Source organism: Lytechinus variegatus, chromosome 14 (assembly GCF_018143015.1).
Source record: "Lytechinus variegatus isolate NC3 chromosome 14, Lvar_3.0, whole genome shotgun sequence".
Classification (NCBI taxonomy): Eukaryota; Metazoa; Echinodermata; class Echinoidea; order Temnopleuroida; family Toxopneustidae; genus Lytechinus; species Lytechinus variegatus.
In genome coordinates this window covers 25,907,974-25,931,554 of record NC_054753.1, presented here as the reverse complement: position 1 = coordinate 25,931,554, position 23,581 = coordinate 25,907,974, and the positions used below count along the sequence as shown (strand labels likewise).

The 23,581-nt window shown below is 36.8% G+C and overlaps 1 protein-coding gene across 1 annotated transcript in view; it reads right to left on the bottom strand.

Moving 5' to 3' along the window:
- Positions 1-22,844, bottom strand: part of LOC121427227 (deoxyhypusine synthase-like) — a 28,625-nt gene extending 5,781 nt beyond the window's left edge. Inside the window, exons 1-5 of the mRNA XM_041623528.1 lie at positions 22,518-22,844; positions 9,804-10,035; positions 6,145-6,516; positions 5,162-5,350; positions 4,623-4,841 (exon numbers count right to left, since the gene is read on the bottom strand). Of these exons, the coding sequence (XP_041479462.1) occupies positions 4,623-4,841; positions 5,162-5,350; positions 6,145-6,498 (762 nt within the window). The 5' untranslated portion in view covers positions 6,499-6,516; positions 9,804-10,035; positions 22,518-22,844. The remainder of the gene's footprint in view (positions 1-4,622; positions 4,842-5,161; positions 5,351-6,144; positions 6,517-9,803; positions 10,036-22,517) is intronic.
- Positions 22,845-23,581: the final 737 nt, after the last annotated feature.

Sequence of the window (23,581 nt, the reverse complement as noted above, 5' to 3'; positions counted from 1 at the left end):
CATAAAAGTAATTATTGATTGATTATTTGAAAAGGAAATAAAATGACAGCAATAAAATGACTAACCATAATTAGAATTACGATTGATTTAGGCTTATATATGTCATTAGTGAACTAAACCCCATATTGCTGCCAATAACAAGATTGTGTCGAATAAAGAAGTTTCTATGACTGGAGTTCCAACAGGCAACAAATTTATTCAAGCAGCTGTTCATTTATAAAGAAGCACAAACAAAAGAACGGCGGTTAAGATCTTTTTGATGTCCGCCTTCGAAGCCGCCAGTTTCAGTGAAGAAATCCGAGGAGTGAAATTTTACGAATATCCATTAGGATCAATTTCCATCTTTTATATTAATAAGCAAGCAGAAATTTTCATGCATGACAAGACAACAATAACCAAGCACTATTACGCTCAGATTTTTGCCCAGATTATATCAACTTACCTTTAATTAGTGGAAAAAGTAAGAATTTTACTGAAACCAGATTTTAACACTTTTCCGATCGTCAAAGGTGGTCGATGAAATATTGTTATTAATTATTGTATATGCCAGATGAGTGCCCGCACATGCCCAGTCGAGGAAATTTGAGTCATATGTCAGGACATATTGCATAGTTTATTTTCGCATGCCTCCGAATTTTGTACAACACATATAACCAGACCTGATGTGGCGAAAAAGTAATTATGATCACAATAGCATAATTCCCTTTTTATATGACCTATAGCTGCAGAGTCATGCGGGAATCTTTTGTCTGCACAATTTCAAGAGATGTTGAGCAAAGTGCATGCCTGACATACTTATCTGTACGCGGATTTTAACCTCGTTCAAAGTGATTTTATTTGCTGTTACTCCATCTCATTTGAAACCTCCTTGGTCGAATGATTGGTGCAAACATAATATCGAGTACAGATCGGTATTTTCAAAAATAAGATAGAATGACGACCATGTTAAAATGATTAACCATTTTTTAGACCTACAATAGTAGTACAGGGGTGGATCCAGTCCCCGCCAAAATGGGGGCCCGAAATTTTTTACCACCCAATTTTCCACGATCGGCCGCTCAAAGTTGATTTTTGTTTGTTTTGTTTGTTTCTTTGAAAGGGCTGACTCAATGGTGTAATGAGCAAAAAAAAATTGAGGGGGCTCGACATGGCGTATCGCGCAAATATGATAAGTTACAAGCGAGCGAAAATGTTGACATATTTATTACGAAAATTCAAGTTTGTGATAGATTTGACATAATATTTTTCTCTTTTTTTTTCTTGATCGTTATTTTTTTTGGGGGGGCAAGGGCAAAACGCCCATGTCCTAACAGTAATTTCTTAGCTTTTTTCTTATTAACATAAAATGTGTAATAATTAAGCCCTATTTAAAGTGATACCGCGAAGTGCGAGCTAAACAATTTAGAAATTTCGTGTATTTTGTCCTGAAAATTGAACATTCTGGGCAATGTTTGTGACCCTGAACAAGATGCGTATGTAACTAGATAATTACTGCAAGCGCGAAGCGCGAGTATAATTTTGTTATATAATGCGTTCTGGCCTTGCCGAAAAGGGAACTGTTAAGGACGTTTTGCAATTAGCCATTAACATTTTTTTGACGTTCCGGTTAACGTTCTATGCATTTTTTGCAATCATGAACAGTATACGTATATAACCAAACAATTGGTGCGAAAAGAAAAAAAAAAAGATTTCAAACGCAAAAACGGGACACTCTCTTCCATATTTAGTAACTCATTAGAAAATTGGGTATAATTTGGTACCTTCGTATAATGATAATGCGAGAGCAAAGTGTGAGCAGAAAAATTTTGATATTCTGATCTGAAACTGGATAGGCTCATAATGATTTAAATAGAGAACAAGCTGCGTATCTAAATAAACATGCGTGCGTGTGTTTCAGATTTTGACCTAGAATCTGGGCATTCCAAGTATATTTTTCATAATGAAAATCAATAAAGCGAGCGCGAAGCGCAAGCTTAAAATATCTGATATTCCGATCTGAAAAAGGTCAATTTATGCTCTGTATTTCAAGCAAATTTGTAGGAAAATTGTGAGGTGGACATGAATCACAGTAAAAAAGGGATCTGATATGTTCAATTATTATTACTTTGACATGGGAAAGGGACATTCTAAGAACATTATGTCATGAAAATTATGACTATCTTCCTATTTCTCTTCCTAAGCGCGAGATGAAACTTGTCGATATTCCATTCTGAAAAGCCTAAGAAACCTAATGAGAGCGAGAAATCAGTTGATTTATTACGGCCTGAAAACAGGACATTTAAAGCACTTTTGTAATTTGAATAAAATGCATGAGTTACTAAATTTTCAACAACCAATGCGAGCGCAATCGCGAGCAGAATTTTTTCATAAACTGTCATGAAATTGGGATTTTAAGTAGGTTGTTAAAGAAGTAATATTGAGATATACATATCACCAATCAAAATACAAGCGTGTAGCGCTAGCTGTTACGTTTTTTTATAATTTGACCTGAATAGGGATATTAGAGAACTTTATGGAATATAGGAAAATAAAAAGTAACTGAAAAATCAAATTTTGCGAGCGCGCAAAGTTTGATTTTTCAGTAGATAAAGCATACATTTTCAGAAGATAAAGCATACATTTTTTCAAAGCACTTTTTAAAATTCAATTTGTAAATCAAACAAAAAAAATAGAATTCGATTTTCGAGCTGAAATGTGTTTTATATATTGACCTCTAAATTTGATATTTAAGCTCCGAATTGAGCAAGATATATAAATCACCAAAATGTCAATGCGAGCGCGAAGCTCGAGCGAAAATTTTACAATTTTTAGTGACATGAAATATTTTTAAAATATTTTTCAAGTCTTCCTCTCATCTTATTTTATTCACTCGTCTTCCTCCTCATATGTTTCCCCTTCTTTTTTTCTCCTCTCTTTTCCCTTTTTTTTCTTTTTTCCAACTTTTTTCTTTTTTTTGCTCCGCCAATGAGGGGGGGGGCTGCCCCCCTGGATCCGCCTATGTATTAAGTGTACTTCATGAATTACAATATCAATCAGATTGTTTGCATGTTTGCCGTCATTCTGTGAGGCAATGAGAAATTTATAATAATGGATATACATTTGAAACGCATAAAATGGGATGCAAGTAAACAAATTAAAAGCAACATCTGATAAACACATGCAGTCCCTGTTCTCTGGTTACTGAATTATATTCATCTCAAACTCATCTCATATTAGGCATATTTCTATACGTGCCAGAAGAAAAAAAGATGCCACGCTATCGAAGCTAAAAGAATATATTCGTTCATAAATAAAATCATGACATTAGAACCGAGCTCCGATCAAATGGGAGCTGGGATAGCTTTCGTACATCAAATTAAAATCTTGTTTTAGAAAAAGATCATAAAAAGAGGGCAGAAGAATAAACAAGTGGAACTCCTATGGCAGTCTCACCTGCATTACGCAATACGATGTAGCAGCAGTGCTTCCTTTGAAAATAACGAATGCATATTATTCACAGAATTAAGCACTAATATGATAATAAAATATGTCCATTGACCCAAAGTGACCTTTGACCATGATACTTGATTATCCTTATGCCGATGTTTCATGAACTAGATCATAAAATTCCTTAGTTATGATGCCAATTCAACACATACTCTCAGCATGGCCAGAGTTCACTGACCTCTAAATGACCTTTGATCTTGGCCATGTTCCTGAAATGCACACAAGGTATTCAGGGATACATTGCTGCTCTTATATCCCAAGTTTCATGAACTAGATCCATACACTTTTAAAGTTATGATGACGATTCCTCAAATAATCCCAACAATGCCAAAGTTCGTTGACCCTAAGTGACCTTTGACCTTGGTCATGTAACCTGAATTTTGCAAATGATATTTAGGGATGCATGGTTGCTCTAATGTCCATGTTTCATGAACTAGATCCATACACTTTTAAAGTTATGATGACAATTCCTCAAATAACCCTAATATGGCCAAAGTTCATTGACCTTAAGTGACCTTTGACCTTAGTCATGTGACCTGAAACACAGGCAGGATCTTCAGTGATACACTATTACAATTATGTCTACGTTTTATGAAATAGGTTCATATACTTTCGAAGTTATGACAACATTTCAAAAACTTAACCTTGGTTAAGATTTTGATACCGATTCCCCCAACATGATCTAAGTTCAGAGACCCTAAATGCCCGTTGACGTTGGTTATGTGACCTGAAACTCAGGCAGGCTGTTCAGTAATACTTGATTACCCTTATGTCCAAGTTTCATGAACTAGGTTTATATACTTTCTGAATTATGATGACATTTCAAAAACTTAGTCTAAGATTTCAATGTTGACGACCCCGCCGTCGCCGTCGGAAAAGCGGCGCCTATATAGTCTCGCTCTGCTATGCAGGCGAGACAAAAATATTGGTAAAAGTTAGAGCAAAATCCATCTTAATATTTGTATTTCTGAGGTCATCTGTGAGCAGCTTGGCAGTAAAAATAAAGTAGTATAGAAAACAAATGAAATGTCATTTTCTAAAAAAATAAAAATGATTTATCTTGTGTTCGGCTGGTCACCATTCAAATCCACTCTTGGTTGATTTGAAATGTATTAAAATTCATAGTGCATACTTACGTGCTTGTTTTGTTCGTTCATCATATCTTCAAGAATAGGTTGCATGAATTCAGTAAAGTAGTGATAGTGGAGCTCGGGTACGAAGATATTCCCAGCACGGTTGATATTCTTATTCCACATCTTCCCTCCATCCGTGCGAAAATCACCGACGTAAAAGTCGCCGAAACACTTCAGGAAGTCCTCTTCAATTCCTCCAGCCGTTGTCACGATGCAATCAACCTGAACAGAAGTTGAAAGGAAAGTTAAAACATAAGATTCGTGTAAGATCAAAGAATAATCCGGTAATACAACATCGCAAATGAAAGATGAAGATGGATAAAAATAGTTTTGTTAAGATCCATACTGAAGGTGATGTGATCCAGAAGAGCACAGATGAATGTGTGATGTGATAAAGACATGATTATGAGCGCTAGACCTTCTGTTATATGCGAATCTTCACAATTTTCCAACTATTTCCCAAAGAGTATTCTTTTACTCTGTGATTCATTGCCGACATACTGAATCTAGCCTGTATATAGCCTCTTGAGTCAATAACTTACCAGGTTGTTCTTGGTGAGGAAGCACATGGTTTCTCGAAGGCCACTTGTGATGATACTTGATGCATAACCTAAGAAGATCGTACACTTAGAGGGCGCCCTAGCCGTCCAGGCTTCAGAACTGTGCCGACTGTAATTCTCCATCATTGTCCATTTCTCCTCCTCTGTTAGTGGCTCAACTTTCTTAGCCAGCTGAAAAGGAAAAGTATCAAATATCCTTTACAATCAATAGATAAAAGATTTGATTTCATAAATTTATACATGAACTAAATTATAAAAAAAAATAATTTTGATTCATGGACTAGACTGGACTAGAAACCACCGAAGTGACATGATGGAGATTTATAATCCCAGCAACAAGTGGGACAATACATTAAGTTCGCCATATATAAAATCTAAACAAATTGCACTTAGTACCCCGACGTTGTTTCTAGCCCGACTTGCCACTATACCAAACCATCAATAACGCGAATTGAAGAGAAAATAACCACCTCTTACGTATCGTTTGGTCCAGTGGTTAGAGCATTGAACTCATTATCGGAAGGTTGTGAGTTCGAATCCCAACACTGCCATTGTCTCTACTTTGATTAAAAAAGACCCGAGAGTAATATCTGTCTAGGTCAGCCACTGTGACTGATTAACCTTGACGTAAAATATTTCCTATAGGTAATTATTCATATACCAGCAAATGGCTGTTCTGCCGAGTTCCTTCGGGAGTTACCATAAAGAGAAACATTGTGTAGAACAATCAATAGGCCTTACATAACAAGACATCACTGTCTTGGAATAAAAACCGACCTCACCGCCAGGGGATCGACGTCAGTGAAAGAAGGAATTAGGGCCTAAGTTAAGGTCTTACTCCCACAGATATCAATAACTTCTGGACCAACCCCTTCTATCAATTTCCCCTGCTTCAGGAATAGCCATGCCCTCTAGAATTGAATTATGCCAGAATGGAGGGAGTCATGACAGGGACTGGAACATACCATTCTCTTGATCTCCTCCACTGCAGCGCCAAAGTTTGAGGCTTGAAACCCGACAGTCCTCATCGACTCCATGATCTTGTTATAATCGATGGCCTGGCTGAAGTCATACCCTCTGACGGGGAGCGGATCACTCGATGTCAAATCATTGATCTTATCCTCGGTGCTCTCCGATGACAATATCGCGGGGAGTTCCCGGTAGGTTTCCCGGAGTTCATAGGCGCCGGTGGACGACTGGGTGGTCGAGGGGGAGGGTGGGGACCGGACTGACTGAGAATGTGCTAGGGATGAAGCAACAGATCGGCAGCAAAGGCGAATAGAAGGAGTGCTTAATGCCTGGAAGATTCGTGCAGACATCGTTATTCGTATCCTTAGCTATAAATTGAGAAAAGGGGTGACATTGTATATCAACATTATCATGAAAGGTAAAAGCAATAAAAACAAACATAAAAATCAACAAAAGGCGACAAATGTACGAGTATTTTTTCTTTAATTTCACAAAAAGTCAAATTACCTTCGCTTATGTGACTAGGCAAGTTAACATGTACGTAGTTTCAACTGATGAGTTCAAATGACGGTAACTGAGTTTAAGAATGGTACCTTAATAACTTTTCTTAACTGTCATATCTTATGACACAAAAAGTTAACAAATCGATTAGCAAGAAAAATATATAAAACATTTCACTGACTAAATCAGGGAGCCATTTTTGTAAAGCTGATCGTAATTTAAGAGCGACTTTAAGAACGACTGGTGAACGTTTCTATATAACGCGCTAAACCATCGCCAATGAATATTTTGGCGTATACCATTTACCACAAGAAAGGGTTTACCAGTCGTTCATAAAGTTGCTCTTAACTTACGAACAGATTAATGAAATGCCTTCCTGGCCTCTGGACAATCGACAAATATGCAAGTTTTCGTCAGTTCCAGAACTCAGGACGAACTGCTGTTCATGTTTACCAATTTTTCGACAAAGATCTCCTAGCAGCTGTTGTCATTTTGAATGGTATTTTCAGTACATTTACTGTACATGTGTTCTTAAATTCACTCTGCTTAGCAGTGTGAAAACTAGCTTTAATCCCTTAAGAATACCTCGATTTATCTTTAAAAAGAGAGAACTCATTCGCTGCTGATTCCATTTCATTCGTTTGTTTTGTTGTCTGCTTTGTGTGTGTGTGTGTTATGGGTTTTTTTTTCCACGTTTCTTTCAGAGTCTATATTGAAAGGTAATGCAGATTCCAATGTGAATTTTTGAGGGAAATCGCTGTTTTTATAATTTTCTGTCCGTCGGTCGTAATCTACCATGCATTACACGTCCACTCAGAAATTGGTCTCAAATTGAAGACAAAAATTCTTTCACTCAATCTTTAAGATAATGTAAATATGAAACCCGATTAGATTCGCTGATATTGTTTTTTCCAAATATGTTTTCCTCGTTTCTGGATCGTACCTTCATGGTCAAATTTTTTGAAACAGAAACGTCCACATTATTTTGGTCTCGAACTTTGGCACGTCACAATCAAGTTGTTTGTATCCTTATGAACGATTTTGTGAAATGCCACCTTGCATTCATATCTACTGTAGATGTCCTGCGGCTACCGAATAGTCTGTTGTGCAGATCCTTAATTCGATTTAAGTGTCCGAATGTGCAGCCTATGTGCTAATTTACGTGAAACCCCACTTAAAGATCAAATTTTTAATCAGGGGTGTCCTAATGATGTGTTTCCCTTTTCCTTTTGAAAAGTATCAAAAGCTGGGCCGAAAAAAGTTATTGGTTTATCTGTATATCTGATCAGCATTGAATTCAACTAAATAATTATAATAATTATAATAATAATAAAGATACTAAAAATAACAATCTATTAGGCGTTGTATCTGTCTCAGATGAGATGCTCAAGACGCAAGAATGAAGGGAAGTAAACAAAATAACAAACATTTTTAAAATCACCTTTTAATGATAAAAAGGGGGAACAGTATAAGCCAATGTTATGGCAGTGTATCCTATTGCCGGACACCTTTATTTCAGTGCTTTAAAAATGACAACTAGAGGAAATACAATCAAGAAAAATTATCATTTGCTATTCCAAATATTCTGAAAATTATGAATATGACGAAATTATTTTATATTTTCCAACCGTTTTCTTTGCACCGCACTTGCCGCATACCCTTCGCGAAAAACAATTATTTTCGTGCGTGACAAATTACATCATAATTCCGGACGCGCGCCGGATGGGTAAAAATATTCTTGATTATATTGATGTAAGAAAGAATTGCGTGTGATTTTTTCATGATAAAAATATCATATCATGAGTAAATTCTAAGTTTTTGTTTGCTTTCTTATGTCGATTCTGAACAGATCTTTGTAATAAATTTGTGTTTGCTAACCAATTTCATTTTTATCGCGCGTTCGATATGGCACTTTCCAGTATTAATGCTCGTTCATATCGTGACCCCCCTCAGTCATCAAGTTCGATCGATGCGCTGTCGATTCTCGACGACTCTATCACGGTAAACCTCGCGCACGGCCGGACTACCGAGTACCTTGAGAACTAGCCGTCGACGATCTGAGCGATGGAGCGGACGAGATTAAAATTCGGCAAATAATTAAGCCCGTATTTCCATCAGAAAATAGATCAATTGGGATCAATAATGCAAAACTATGCAAAACTTATAAGATATTTTAAGCGTTTTCTGTCATTTTGGAGAAAAATAAGGTAAAAGTTGGATTTTTTCGCCTTGTTTTTGCAATCTTGTTCTTTGAATTGATCTGCGGAAGTCTTACGGAACGAAATTGATTTCATACGCAGTAATATGCGCGTCCGGAAATATGATAGTGTCCGGTAATACAATACGTGCCTATGTTACCTTTTCTAAACAAACGTGATACAGGACAACTTGAAACAACATAATACAGTACGATAGAACCCATTAAGAACCCATTGCACTATTCGTATAAGAGTAGGGGGAAACCCCGGTGTAGTGGTCCTCCTGCATTCCCCCCAATCAGTTTTATCGGGAGGAGAGACCTGCGGGTCACAGTGATTTAGTTCGCTTTTCGCCTCCCAGGCACAGGTGACACCAAACAAATAATAATAATAATGATAATTTTACAGAAACAAACAAACAACAAGGTATGTATGCACATATCAAACGAGTTATTTATTCATTACAAAATAATAAAAGTAAAAAGAAAGGAGGGGAATATGCTATCTCGTGCTTGAATCAATTTATCAAGTAATGTATTTATATATCTATTTAAATATATTTATACATGATAACAAGCTCTGATTCACTATTTGTCAGCATGGTCATATTAACATAAAGTAACAATGCATTCACAAAAAATAAGAGTAACTTAGTTTCTATATGAATTAATTCAATGACATTAAATCAGAATTATCACTAATACATGAAATATGACTTATTCAATTTTGAGGTATCGGTGAAATGAGAATAATTATTCTATAGACAACACCATAACAGTAAAATATAAACTAAACATAACTTAGCTGACATTTCCTGATTTGTTAAACATATTTTTTTCTCGTCCACCATCGTTAAAAGGAGTACAGTCAGCACCTAACACTCAATTGATATTTGATACATGCAAACTATAAGATATCGCGCCTCCCTTTGTCGAAATACATAAAGCAAGACTTACCAACTGGTTCGATACAGTCAAGGAAGTCTTCCCGCTTCACTTCAGATCTGGCGCCACAACGGACAAGTCTGGAAATGCGGACTGGAACTTATGCCAATGGAGTGTGTCAATCCCAGTTCGTCGAAAGGGGTAGGTTCGGAGCAACCGTTCTGAATCTTTGGTTTACCAGTAAATCATGTTTCGTCTGTTACGTCACGAGGTTCGTTAGCCAATCAGCGCTGTGTCTCTTCAACTGGAGAAGACAATCATGTAAGAGAGATTATACTTAGTAATGGATAATTTCACAATCTTTACTGAAATATAACAAAGAATACGTGTACATGATGACGATATACAGCATTTCACTATAGTCTATAACACCCCACGCCGATACTTAATCAGCCAGTTCGTAGTTCCTTTCTGCGCATGATCAGAGGAAGGTCATTGGTCCTGAAGTAACATGGTGGTTTATAATTTAATGAGACACGCACCAACTTTGATGACTTGATTATTCAAACATTCTTTTGAATTGTGTTTTACATTTACATCCACAAAAAACAATAATGCGTCCACGAACGACTGGTATTTCACAGTTTGCAATGTACATTGTGCAGCATGCTATAATATGCATTCAAAGTAGAAATGCAACAAATACCTTCATAAAGTGTTCATTGGAGTGCTATTCTAGTCACCTGGTCTATTCATTCATCCTACTATGTAAGGCATATGCCTTACGTAATATCTTGCTGTGAGATCTGCCTCTCTTAATGAAAGAAATGAAAGGTCATTTGACAAAAATGGTCCATGAAATAACTATGAAGTGGTCTATTGGAAATTTTATATTCACTTTGTTTACCAGACCGAGTAGGTCCTTTTGAGTGTGTGTGGGTTTTCTTTTTTTATACTGAAATCATGTGCGAAATAAATATACTGCATACACTTTATATCTTTTCATGACACATGTGTTTTATCAATAATAATGATAATAATATAGGGTATTTATATTGCGCACATATCCACTTTGTTAGGTGGTCAAGGCGCTCCTATATTACCCGGCTAAGCTAGACGTTCATAGCGCACACTAGTAGACTTGTTAACTGCAAAAAAGGGGCTTACCGCTGCATTTTTTAGTACAAATGTCCCACTTGGCACAAATGTTCCTTGAGTCAAAAGAAAAAGATTCATCCAAAGAGACACGCTGTATCTATGCAAATAAGCAAGTAATTTGCATAAATTTGCATATTATGTCGATATAGTAAAAACAAGTAATTCAGAATAAATATTTCAACAGAACTGCCCTAAAATATGAAATAAAGACTTAGGGTAAGACAGGGAAGAAAACTGTAATAAAATAATTGGGATATCCTTGTTTATTATTACCTAATTTACATAAATTATGCAAATTATAATTTAAAACAGAGTATTCCTTCAAGAATCCTGAACTGTTTTTATAAATAACAGCAATTAATACAAAATGTCAACATTCTACATGAAAGAGAATATATTAGCGAAAACATCGATATGCTTCATGACAGTATTAGTGTCTTAATTTGCTTAGAAAGAGGACAAATATATCAAAATGTATGACGTGATATTGCGCTAAAACGAGACCAAAAGAACCTCTATGTCACAGTCACACTCACGAATCGGACAATAAAGCGATCAATGGTATGTCATTCGAGATAACACAATCTCAACACAATAGCTTCCATCGGCTTCTCGTATCGCTTTTGTTGGTGTGTCTGCCACACCGTAATCTGTGATACATACGGGCAAAATGCATTTCGGTATCGGTAAAACACTATTAATTTTGTTTTATTTGTTTCTAATTGGTTTCTCTTGGAAAACTTACAGGAGACATTGCTTTGCAGGTTACTGCTGAAATGAAGCTCTGGCACATGAATCATGACGAATGTACCCCACATCAATCCATATTTTAACTTTGTTAAAATATATGTCTTTTGGAGACCCCGAAGTGGCAAAACTGCATTCCCCGCGGCATTCTCGCTACTTTACAAAACCAGTTTGACTTGTATTATCGACTTGGAAAAGACAGATGTATGAGACATCAGTGAACATGTTTCCTGAAGATAGTTTTTTTTTATTATTTAAAACTACGTCCACGGGAGCCCTCCGAATTTACTCCATCCTCTCTCTGTATTTCGACACTAAATAAAAAAATATCGTGTTTAAAAACCAACGGCAAGGCAAGTTGCGTTTTTGGTATAATAAAGCAACTTTTATATCTATATTTCATATTTATCTATATTAATAATATTATTAATGTTATTATTATTATTATTGTTCTGCAGTTTGTAATAATGTTCTAGCACAGTAAAGGCTATAACCCAACAGGAGCATGCCTAGGATACCCTTTTCCCTTTTGGTTTTATGTATTAAAAAATAGTTTATTGTCTTTAGAACTCTTAAAAGATTACTTTTGTTTGTATCAGGGGCGGAAATTTCTCCCAAAAGGTAGGGGGGACAAGGGTCTGGAAAATTTGACAAGCAAAAAAATAAAACGCTATTACCTAAAATTAAAGGTCATTTTTACGAAAATATATTTAACAAGCAAAAAAAAAATTAATAAAAAAAAGGTCATCTCGTCCCAAACCGTACGTTTTATTCCCATTTTGAGTGATATATTTCTTAGCATCACCAAAGACCAAAAAAAGTAGGGGGACATTTGATATTGTGTCCCCCCTACTATTTTGAGTAGGGGGGGGGGACACGTCCCCCCTGGGATTTCCGCCCATGGTTTGTATTGATATCTTGGAATAGATTGAGGAGAAAATACTCTACAATTGACATGTAGATGAGCTGTAGTACATTGAAAAAAAGCCACACGTAAGCTCTAAAATACTCAAACCCCTTTATTGCTTCCACTCTATGTTAAATTTAAATATTTTCAGAGCCCATTCGGGAGAAAGATACATTTCTACTACACACAGTAAAGCCTCTTTACTTTCTCCTCTTGAAAAAAAACAATCATAGAAGGCATTGTTTTAAATCTCATAAAATAAGTTCGTGTACATGACGGTGGCCTGTCAAAGTTGCCCAACCCTTTATTTTGTTTTGACAATATATATTTAGAATATCGTCTAAATGAAGCCCTCATCTGGAAAAGGGCACTTATTAAAGGCAGCATCTACATTATATAGAGGAGGCCTTGGCACTTGGAAGAGGGGGCTGAAGCTTGTTTGATTTCTTGGGACCAAAATTTTACATTGAACCTTTTTCGTTTTTCAAATTTACATCAATAAATTTTACAGGAAATAAACAAAAAGGATTGCACTACAAAATGATTTTTTTTGGGTAACGTTCCTTTTTTTTCGTTTTGTCACATCTGCCGGAATTCCAGGGGGTGCTATCTATCGAGAATAACACACGCAGCACCCCCCTCCCGCCCCCTCGTCCGGAAAATCTTGCGTTGTGCTTCAGCCCCCGCTTCCAAGTACCAGGGCCTCCTCTACGTAATGTAGATGCTGCCTTTAATAAGTGCCCTTTTCCAGATTAGGGCTTCATTTAGACGATATTCTAAATATATATTGTCAAAACAAAATAAACGGTTTTTGGCAACTTCGACAGGCCCCCGTCACGTACACGAACTTATATTATGAGAAATAAAACAATGCCTTCTATGTTTTTTTTTTTCAAGAGGAGAACGCAAAGAGGCTTTACTGTGTGTAGTAGAAACAGTGGCGTAACTACGGGGGGGGGGCATGGGGGGGCACGTGCCCCCCAATCGGCTGCCCCCCCCAAGGGCGAAAAAGCGGGAGAAAGGAAGAGAAACGTAGTGGGGAAAGAAGAAATTATGTTCATTATAAATGTTATATTATATTATAATTATGTTATATTACATGAAAAAGCATTTTTTTCAAACTTTTGAAACATTATTTGCTCACAGGGCCTATGACTTTATTGTTCCTGGTGCTCGCATAGACCGTTTAAAGAGATAATAATCCTGATGTACTAAAACCTTCTGTTTTCAAATCAACACTGTACACCAAATACATTACCTCGCAATTCGAGTCATAATTTTTTCATGTAGTAACATTTGCTTTTTTTTATGACTACTTAAATTGATTGCCCTATTTAAGGTCTAATATAAAACATTTCCTGTCCGTGCTAACGTTCGCATTAGTTGTTTGGTGAGATGTCTACTCTTCAATGAATTTCTAAAATCAGTCCTTAAAATGTCTAGTTTTCTGATCTCAATATCAAACATTTTCAGCTCGCGCTTCGCGCTCGCATCATTTGGTTAATGAAATACGTACAGTCTTAGTGAATTCCTGCAAACAAACAAGACTTAGAATGCCTCTCTTTAGGTCTGAATTTCCGAAATTTTCAGCTTGCGCTTCGCGCTCGCAGTATTTGATTAGTGAGATGCGCATGATAATCATGATTACCATGTCTCCAAAAATGCTTAATGTGTTTATATGTAATTCTAACAAAATCAGCAAAGGTTGGTACTAGCATTAGATTAGATCTTAATGGATTCCTAAAATATATTCCCCATTTTGGGTCAATATATACAAAAATTTCAGCTCGCGCTTCGCATTGTATAGCGAGGCAGGTACATATCATGATTACAAAAAAAATGCTTATAATGTCCCTTTTTAGGTCTGAATATCAAAAATGTTTAGCTCGCGCTTCGCGTATGCATTATTCAATCAGTGAGATACATATCCGTTTAATGCATGTCCTTAAAATGTTTCTATTAGGTCAGTATACCTAAAAACTTAGCGCGCTTCGCGCGCTCCCTAAGTGACTCGATTTTTTTTGCTGGTGCCCCCCCAATGCCGTGGCCCACGGTACGCCACTGAGTAGAAATGTATCTTTCTTCCGATTGGGCTCTCAAAATATTTAAATTCAACATAGAGTGGAATCAATAAAGGGCAGTGTGGCTGTTCTTCAATTTACCACAGCTCCTCTACATGTCAGTTGAAGAGTATTTTCTCCTCAATCTATTAATACAAACAAAAGTAATGTTTTAAGAGTTCTAAAGACAATAAACTATTTTTCAATACATAAAACCAAAAAGGGAAAGGGTATCCTAGGCATGCTCCTGTTGGGTTATAGCCTTTACTGTGCTAGAGCACTATTACAAACGACCGAACAATAGCCTTTACTGTGCTAGAGAACTATTACAAACGGCCGAACAATAATAGTAATAATAACAATAGTAATATTACTAATAATTATAATAACAATAATAATATTAATAATAATTATAATAACAATAATAATATTAATAATAATTATAATAATATCAATAATATGAATGTAAATATAAAGATAAAGATATAAAAGTTGTTCTCTCGACTTTCTTTATTATAACAAAAAAAAACGCAATTTGCCTTGCCGATGGCTTTAAAACAAGATATTTTTTGTATTTAAAGTCGAAATACGGAGAGGGGATGGGGTAAATTCGAAAGGCTCCCGTTGGCTTAAATAAACAAAAATATTTTTTTTCAGGAATCATGTTGTCTGATGTCTCATACATCTGTGTTTTCCAAGTAGATAATACAAGTCAAACTGGTTTTGTAAAGTAGCGGGAATGCCGGGAGATGCAGTTTTGCCACTTTGGGGTCTCCAAAAGATATATATTTTAACAAAGTTAAAATAAGGATTGAGGTAGGATACATTCGTCATGATTCATGTGCCAGAGCTTCATTTAAGCAGTAACCTGCAAAGCAATGTCTCCTGTAAATTTTCCAAGAGAAACAAATAAAACAAAATTAATAGTGTTTTACCGATACCGAAATGCATTTTGCCCGTATGTATCACAGATTACGATGTGGCAGACACACCAGCAAAAGCGATACGAGAAGCCGATGGAAGCTATTGTGTTGAGATTGTGTTATCTCGAATGACATACCATTGATCGCTTTATTGTCCGATTCGTGAGTGTGACTGGACATAGAGGTTGTTTTGGTCTCGTTTTAGCGCAATATCACGTCATACATTTTGACATATTTGCCCTCTTTCTAAGCAAATTAAGACACTAATACTGTCATGAAGCATATCGATGTTTTCGCTAATATATTCTCTTTCATGTAGAATGTTGACATTTCGTATTAATTGCCGTTATTTATAAAACAGTTCAGGATTCTTGAAAAAATACTCTTTTTTAAATTATAATTTGCATAATTTATGTAAATTAGGTAATAATAAACAAGGATAGCCCAATTATTTTATGACAGTTTTCTTCCCTGTCTTACCCTAAGTCTTTATTTCCAATTTTAGGGCAGTTCTGTTGAAATATTTATTCTGAATTACTTGTTTTTCCTATATCGACATAATATGCAAATTTATGCAAATTACTTGCTTATTTGCATAGATACAGCGTGTCTCTTTGGATGAATCTTTTTCTTTTGACTCAAGGAACATCTGTGCCAAGTTGGACATTTGTACTCAAAAATGCAGCGTTCAACCTCTTAACAAGTCCACTACACAGCTTTTTAAGGAATTACTTCCTACCGGTTCGCATTTACCTCACCTGGGTTGAGTGCAGCACATTGTGGATCAATGTGGATTTAGCTTTTTGTTAAGAGGGGAGTTTGTTTGTTTTGGGGTTTTTATTAATTTCTGTCTGAGACAAACAGGTTATGTTCATTTTATTATTTTTTTTAATCATTTTGTTTATCAGACCGAGTAGGTCCTTTTGAGTGTGTGCCGGACTGTGTGTGTGGGTTTTTCTTTTTTATACTGAAATCATGTACGAAAGAAATATATTGCATTCACTTTATGTCTGTTCATGACACATGTGCTTTATCAATGGCGGATCTAGCTTTTTGTTAAGGGGGAAGTTTGCTTGTTGTTTTTTTATTAATTTCTGTCCGAGACAAACAGGTAAAGTTCATTTTGTTTGTTGTTGTTTTCCGTATTTTGAATGCGCTAGACGCTTTTGGATGTCTGAATAGTACATTTGATAGACTTGATTAGATCGTGGACCTCCTCGAGGTTTGTACAAAATAGAACATAGATTCACTGAAGTATGAGAAAATTCAAGTATTCCATAGGCTTGTCATCAGTTTCTTTTGTTCTGTGGCCTTCATGGAAATAAACGCACCATTCAGTGGATTTTTTACAAGGCAAAATGACAACCGGATTAATGAAGGTCGGCTATAGACTAATACGGTTTACATGCTGTTTTTGTAGGGCAATTTTTAACGGGGATGGCTTTAAGTATGCTCAAAAGAACACCATATGCACGCAAATTCGAAAGTAATTTTGTTTTAAATTGAGCGCCAAGTGGAAGAAAAAATAGCATTCGATAGTGCCATACTCTCGTATGCAAAAGAGCTAATCTAGTTCCTTATTACACTCCTCTGTAGTAAGGACCGATCCTTTTGGAGTGAACTGTACATCTTTTTAGAGTGCATTATCTCTCCTTTTGGAGTGAACTGTACATCCTTTTAGAGTGCATTATCTCTCCTTTTGGAGTGAACTGTACATCCTTTTAGAGTGCATTATGTCTCCTTTTGGAGTGAACTGTACATCTTTTTAGAGTGCATTATCTCTCCTTTTGGAGTGAACTGTACATCCTTTTAGAGTGCATTATCTCTCCTTTTGGAGTGAACTGTACATCCTTTTAGAGTGCATTATCTCTCCTTTTGGAGTGAACTGTACATCCTTTTAGAGTGCATTATCTCTCCTTTTGGAGTGAACTGTACATCCTTTTAGAGTGCATTATCTCTCATTTTGGAGTGAACTGTACATCCTTTTAGAGTGCATTATCTCTCATTTTGGAGTGAACTGTACATCCTTTTAGAGTGCATTATCTCTCCTTTTGGAATGAACTGTACATCCTTTTAGAGTGCATTATCTCTCCTTTTGGAGTGAACTGTACATCTTTTTAGAGTGCATTATCTCTCCTTTTGGAGTGAACTGTACAACCTTTTAGAGTGCATTATCTCTCCTTTTGGAGTGAACTGTATGTGCCTCTTCTTGCAGTTCACTCCAGGGGAGCGTTTCATCAATATTTTCATCCGAGAAGTTGTCAGATCTGACATCTTTCTATGATTTTGATTGGCTGAGGGGCACTGTTTCAATGGTAACTGTCGGATAAAATTGGACTTGTCGGATAAAACGTCCGACAAGTCCTTTCATGAAAAGCCCCCCTAGAGTCCTACTGCACCATATACTGATGTACAGATCACTCCAAAGGGATAGGTTCCTAGTATCACCCAAAGATTAGTGTGATTAGGAACTAGATTAGCCTTTTTGCATGTACAAAGTGGACTTAACCATGCGATTTCTTGAGAAACAAGTGGAATGCCTCTGGCCGTCTCACCTGCATCACGCGGTTCAATGTAGCAGCAGTGCTGACTTTGAATACTACTCTATACTCGCACAAGATGTTCAGTGATACATGGTTACTCTTATGTCCACTTTTTATGAACTAGACCAATAAACTTACAGAGATATGATGGTTATTCAACAAAAAACCCCAACATGGCCAAAGTTCATTGACCTTACATGACCTTTGACCTTGATCATGTGACCTGAAACTCGAACAGGATGTTCAGTGATACATGATTACTCTTATGTACAAGTTTCATGAATCAGATCCATAAACTTTCAAAGTTATGATGGTAATTCAACAGATACACCCAATTCGGCCAAAGTTCATTGACCTTTGGCCTTGGTCATGTGACCTGAAACGTGCACAGGATGTTCAGTGATACTTGATTACTCTAATGTCCAAGTTTAATGAACTAGACCAATAAACTTTCAAAGTTATGATGGTAATTCAACAGATACCCCCGATTCGGCCAAAGTTCATTGACCCTAAATGACCTTTGACCTTAATCATGAGACCTGAAACTTGCACAAAATTTTGAGTGATGCTTGATTACTATTATGTCCAAGTTTCATGAATCAGATCCATAAACTTTCAAAGTTATGATGGGAATTCAACAGATATCCCCAATTCGGCCAAAGTTCATTGACCCTAAATGACCTTTGACCTTGGTCATGTGACGTGAAACTCATGCAGGATGTTCAGTGATACTTGATTAACCTTATGTCCAAGTTTCATGAACTAGGTCCATATATTTTCTAAGTTATGATGACATTTCAAAAACTTAACCACAGGTTAAGATTTCGATGTTGATTCCTCCAACATGGTCTAAGTTCATTGACCCTAAATGACCTTTGACCTTGGTCATGTGACATGAAACTCTAATAGGATGTTCAGTAATACTTGATTAACCTTATGGCCAAGTTTCATGAACTAGGTCAATATACTTTCTAAGTTATGATGTCATTTCAAAAACTTAACCTCAGGTTAAGATTTGATGTTGACGCCGCCGCCGTCGCCGCCGTCGGAAAAGCGGCGCCTATAGTCTCACTTTGCTTCGCAGGTGAGACAAAAATGGTGTGATATTTAAGTCCTTTTGTCCCGCTCTCTCTCCCCTTCCAATATGATCATATACCCTGGCGCCTCCCCCACATACCATAGACTTGTAAACAATGGTAATTATGGGCGGTGTTAACCCTCCACCCTTACGTTACCTTTTACATGAATTGATTCTAATTTGAAAATACATCATTATTTATATTCCAATAATTGTACTAAATTGGGTCTTTTTTAACAAAGCATATCACATTTTTTTACATTATGATGAGGGAAAAAACAATAACATATTGGCTAGCGCCTGTACCTAATTATAGGCCTAATATAAGTATAACGCAAATAGACTAATCAAATTGACGAGAGGGAATGATCATGTTGTGTTTAACTGATAACTGATTAATCAAAAGATTTGAATATTTTAGTCAAGTTTGACTACATAGGAAGTAGTTTGAAACGTGGCTAGACATGGCCAGCTGACTACTGAATTTAGTCATTCTTCACTGTTAAAAAAACCCTAATTTTACAGAAAAATAAAAGAAGATTTTGCAGAAAGCAATACCAGAATCATTCTTTAAATTCATGAAACAGGAATTTTTCTGCAATTTAACAGAACAGGTCTGTTAGAAAAAGGGGAAAAGAGTGTTTTATTTAAGGAAATGTGTAAGATTACACACACCAAATACCAATTTCCTGTAAGATTACGCAATCTGGTAAGATTACAGGTGTTCTCGAGACTCTGCTGCAGGAACTTCTTTTAGTTTAAGGATAAATTTTCTAACAGTGTAACCAGCTTTTTGTGTGTTTCGTCCATTTTCTTTTGCCTCCTGGGGAGCGTTTCATCAATATTTTCATCAAAAAAGTTGTCAGATCTGACATCTTTCCTCGATTCTGATTGGCTGAGAGGCACTGTTCCTATGGTAACTGTCGGATAGACTGGTATACTTGTCGGATAAAATGTCCGACAAGTCCTTTCATGAAACGCCCCCCAGAATGCACCCCATATCATAAAATAAATTCTGCCGGATTTATGAGACATTGGTTATCGTATTCCTATAGTCTCTTGGTGCCAATGTAACTTTGTCTGTACCTTATGTTTGTGATTGTTTGGTTATTTTTGTATCATCATTCATGGAATAAAAAAGGAATGGGGGATATCGAAGATCACAAAAGTTCGAAAAAGAGCAAAATCATATTGTTTTCCTCTTTTTTTCTTCTTTTGCTGTTTGTTGTTCAAGTTATTATTAAATCGATAATACACAGGAGTTTGTTTACGCAGATTTCACAGGTCAATGAGATCCACCCCCCCCCCCGCCCCCGCTGATGTGTACACTCATTGTATTCTTTTAGTGTTGACCGCTCTTGCTTGAAATAATTAATACAGGCAATAAATGCCTTTCAATAAACACGCTCAATACAAAAATAAACTAATTCGAGTAACCTCGAGAATGAAATGAATAAACAGCGATTTATACAAATACTGCACGGATTAGAAATATAATATATATCTTTTCGTAGTTAGATGTCTTAATGAGTCAACAAAGAAAACAAATATAACAAATGAAACAAAATTACAATATTAACAAGTAATCACAACATCATTAGATAATAACATATCACAACTTCATTAGAAAATAATATATAAATATAAAAAATATATCATCTGTATAACACCACTGTAAAAATGAAGTGCTAATTTAGCACTTACGGTGCTTGTATAGTGACTGCACTACGAGTGCCGATTTTCTTTATAGTTCAAATTTAAACTAGAAAGATAGTACTTGGAGTGCAGTCACTATACAAGCACTGTAAGTGCTTAATTTTAATTAGCACTTAATTTTTTTTACAGTGTACAGATTGGGCCTTCGTTTTTTTTTTGTTATCATCTGTTAGGGTGAAATAACTGTAATCTGTATAGACATATTAGTAGAAAAGGACTAATCTCGTATAGACAGGTTAGAAAAAAAATATTTGTATACAGTAGCGGACCGTGACCCGGACGGGACAAAGCATTGGGGGGGGGCACAGCATTGTTCACAGACAATGCAGTGCCCCCCCCCCCCAATGCTTTGTCTCGTCCGGGTCACGGTCCGCTACTGTTTGTATACATATATTTCCAGAAATATATGTATATTTTTATATTTTATATATATTTTTCAGCCTTTCGTATTATATTTACACTATGCTGTTTTTATTAGTCATTTTTTATTAAGCTGTTGTACAAAATTAATATTGCACATTAAGACTGGTATTCAACAATCAACTGGTCGTTGTGGCATGCGCCTGTAATCCAAGCTGTGGGGAAGTTACAAATTGATGCAGAGGTTCGAGCCCCGGTCACGTCTTTCGGATGGTGACGTTAAAGGTCGGTCCCAGACGTAAATAATCATATCTGATTGATACACGTCTGACAAAACTAAAATACACACACACACACACACACGCACATAGTCTGTTTACTTTATACTTTCACTCACTGAATACTTTATTTTGAAGCAAAGAAATGACGTGTGACTGGTTTATCAGTTTTCTTATTTGAGCATGCAATATAGATTCTGGTCATTTTTTTTTCAAGGAGCTTGTCGACTCTCTGGCCTTGCTGTGTTTAAGATATTCTTTTTTTTAATTGGGTAATAATAGAGGCAATTAATGATTATCGAAAGAAGCAGCGCTGCAGGGGCAGAGTGGAACAGCCATAAACCCAGAGGAGTATCTTTTGTATTTGGATGTCCCCCACCTCCCCCCCCCATAAACAGAGGAACTCTTCCCATCCTCTGCGCCGACGCCCATCCCCCCCCCCCCCCTTATTCGAATGAAAAGGAGAAAATAAAAGAAATAGGAAGAAGAATAGGGAAGAAAGGGAACGATTACTAAATAGAGAGTTCTGTATAAACTCTGTTATTAACTTTATCAGTAAATTGAAAAAAAAATGCCTCACGTCTAGGTCGCCCACCTCTCCCCCATTGAAATACCATGGCCCCACCCCTGACCATCATGTTTACATTGCGAACCTGGTGGGTGTTTCATAAAGCTGTTCGTAAGAGCGACTTTAAGAAGGACTGGTGATCCTTTCTTACGCGCTAAACCATCGCCAATGAACGTTTTGTGTCAAAAGGATCACCAGTCGTCCTTAAAGTCACTCTTAAATTACGAATAGCTTTATGAAACGGCCCCCAGGAATAAGATGGCTACCCCTATTTTTTTCAAAATCCTGAAAAATGCACCGATTGAGAGTCATAGTTTATACTGCATATATAAACAAAATTGCATGGTATAAACAAGTACAGGCCTATGATGGTGATACAGACGGCATTATACCTTGAATGAGTTTATTATGATTGGTGCATATCATTAGCAGCATAATACTCACTCACCTAACATCGAATGTGTATAGTCGGATTGCCGCGGAGATGGGGAGTGATGTCGTTAGAAGCCGGTCTTCTGTATGCATTCCAATCCTCACGTATCTCTCGCTGCGTCGTCTAGTTTTAAGGTCACCCTTCGGAATACATTAGCTGGATCAAAAATGATGTCGTCTCTCCCGCCGCCGCGCGAGCTAGCTATAGGACGCCACGAAGCTCGATCACAACAACAACGTCAGCTGATCAAGTATTGTTATACGACTGTTATGATCGTGATGGGTGTTGCCTTCAGTCAGTGGTGCATGTACAATTGACTTGGAGAATTTGTTCATTTATTATACCTTGATTCCCGTACATTGCTTGTGCGCCGAATAATGAAGTGCACTCAAACATGGCGTGGACAAGGACGAGGTGAAATTGCAAAAACCAATGCCATTTTGCGACGAGTGAGGCGGCCCCGGGGACTGTTCTCCCACGACAAGGGGAGCATTCAGGCATGAACATTGACTCGCGCGCGAGAATGCACCCAAACAATACCTCTAACATGAGCTCAACCAACACCAATGACACGATGAATGAGAAATGAATAGCTGTTAAGTTTATATTCATCTTATTTGTTTTCAAAGTTAGAACTGCTTCTCAAAAATGCAGGCGAGACTGCCGGAGACGTTTTACTAATATAATAATCCGCTTTTATAAAGCGCTTAATACATCCGATCGATATCTCGACGTGGAGCGTTGTGGCCCAGTGGATTAGTCTTCGGACTTTCAAACAGAAGGCCTTGGGTTCGCATCCCAGTCATGGTGTAATTTCCTTCAGCAAGAAATTTATCCACATTTCGAGCTTTCGTGGGTCATCCTGTGCAAGCCTGTTGTTTTAATGCTACTGTATATATGTTATGGTGACTTGCCAAATAAAATGAATAAAAAAATAAATAAAATCAATTGTGCTGCACTCAACCCAGGTGAGGTGAATGGGTACCTGGCAGTAATGTATTCCTTGAAATGCGTGTGCGCTGTAATCTTAGTAATTACGGCTGCCAAGCTATACAGCTGGGGTAATCATATCCAAGTAC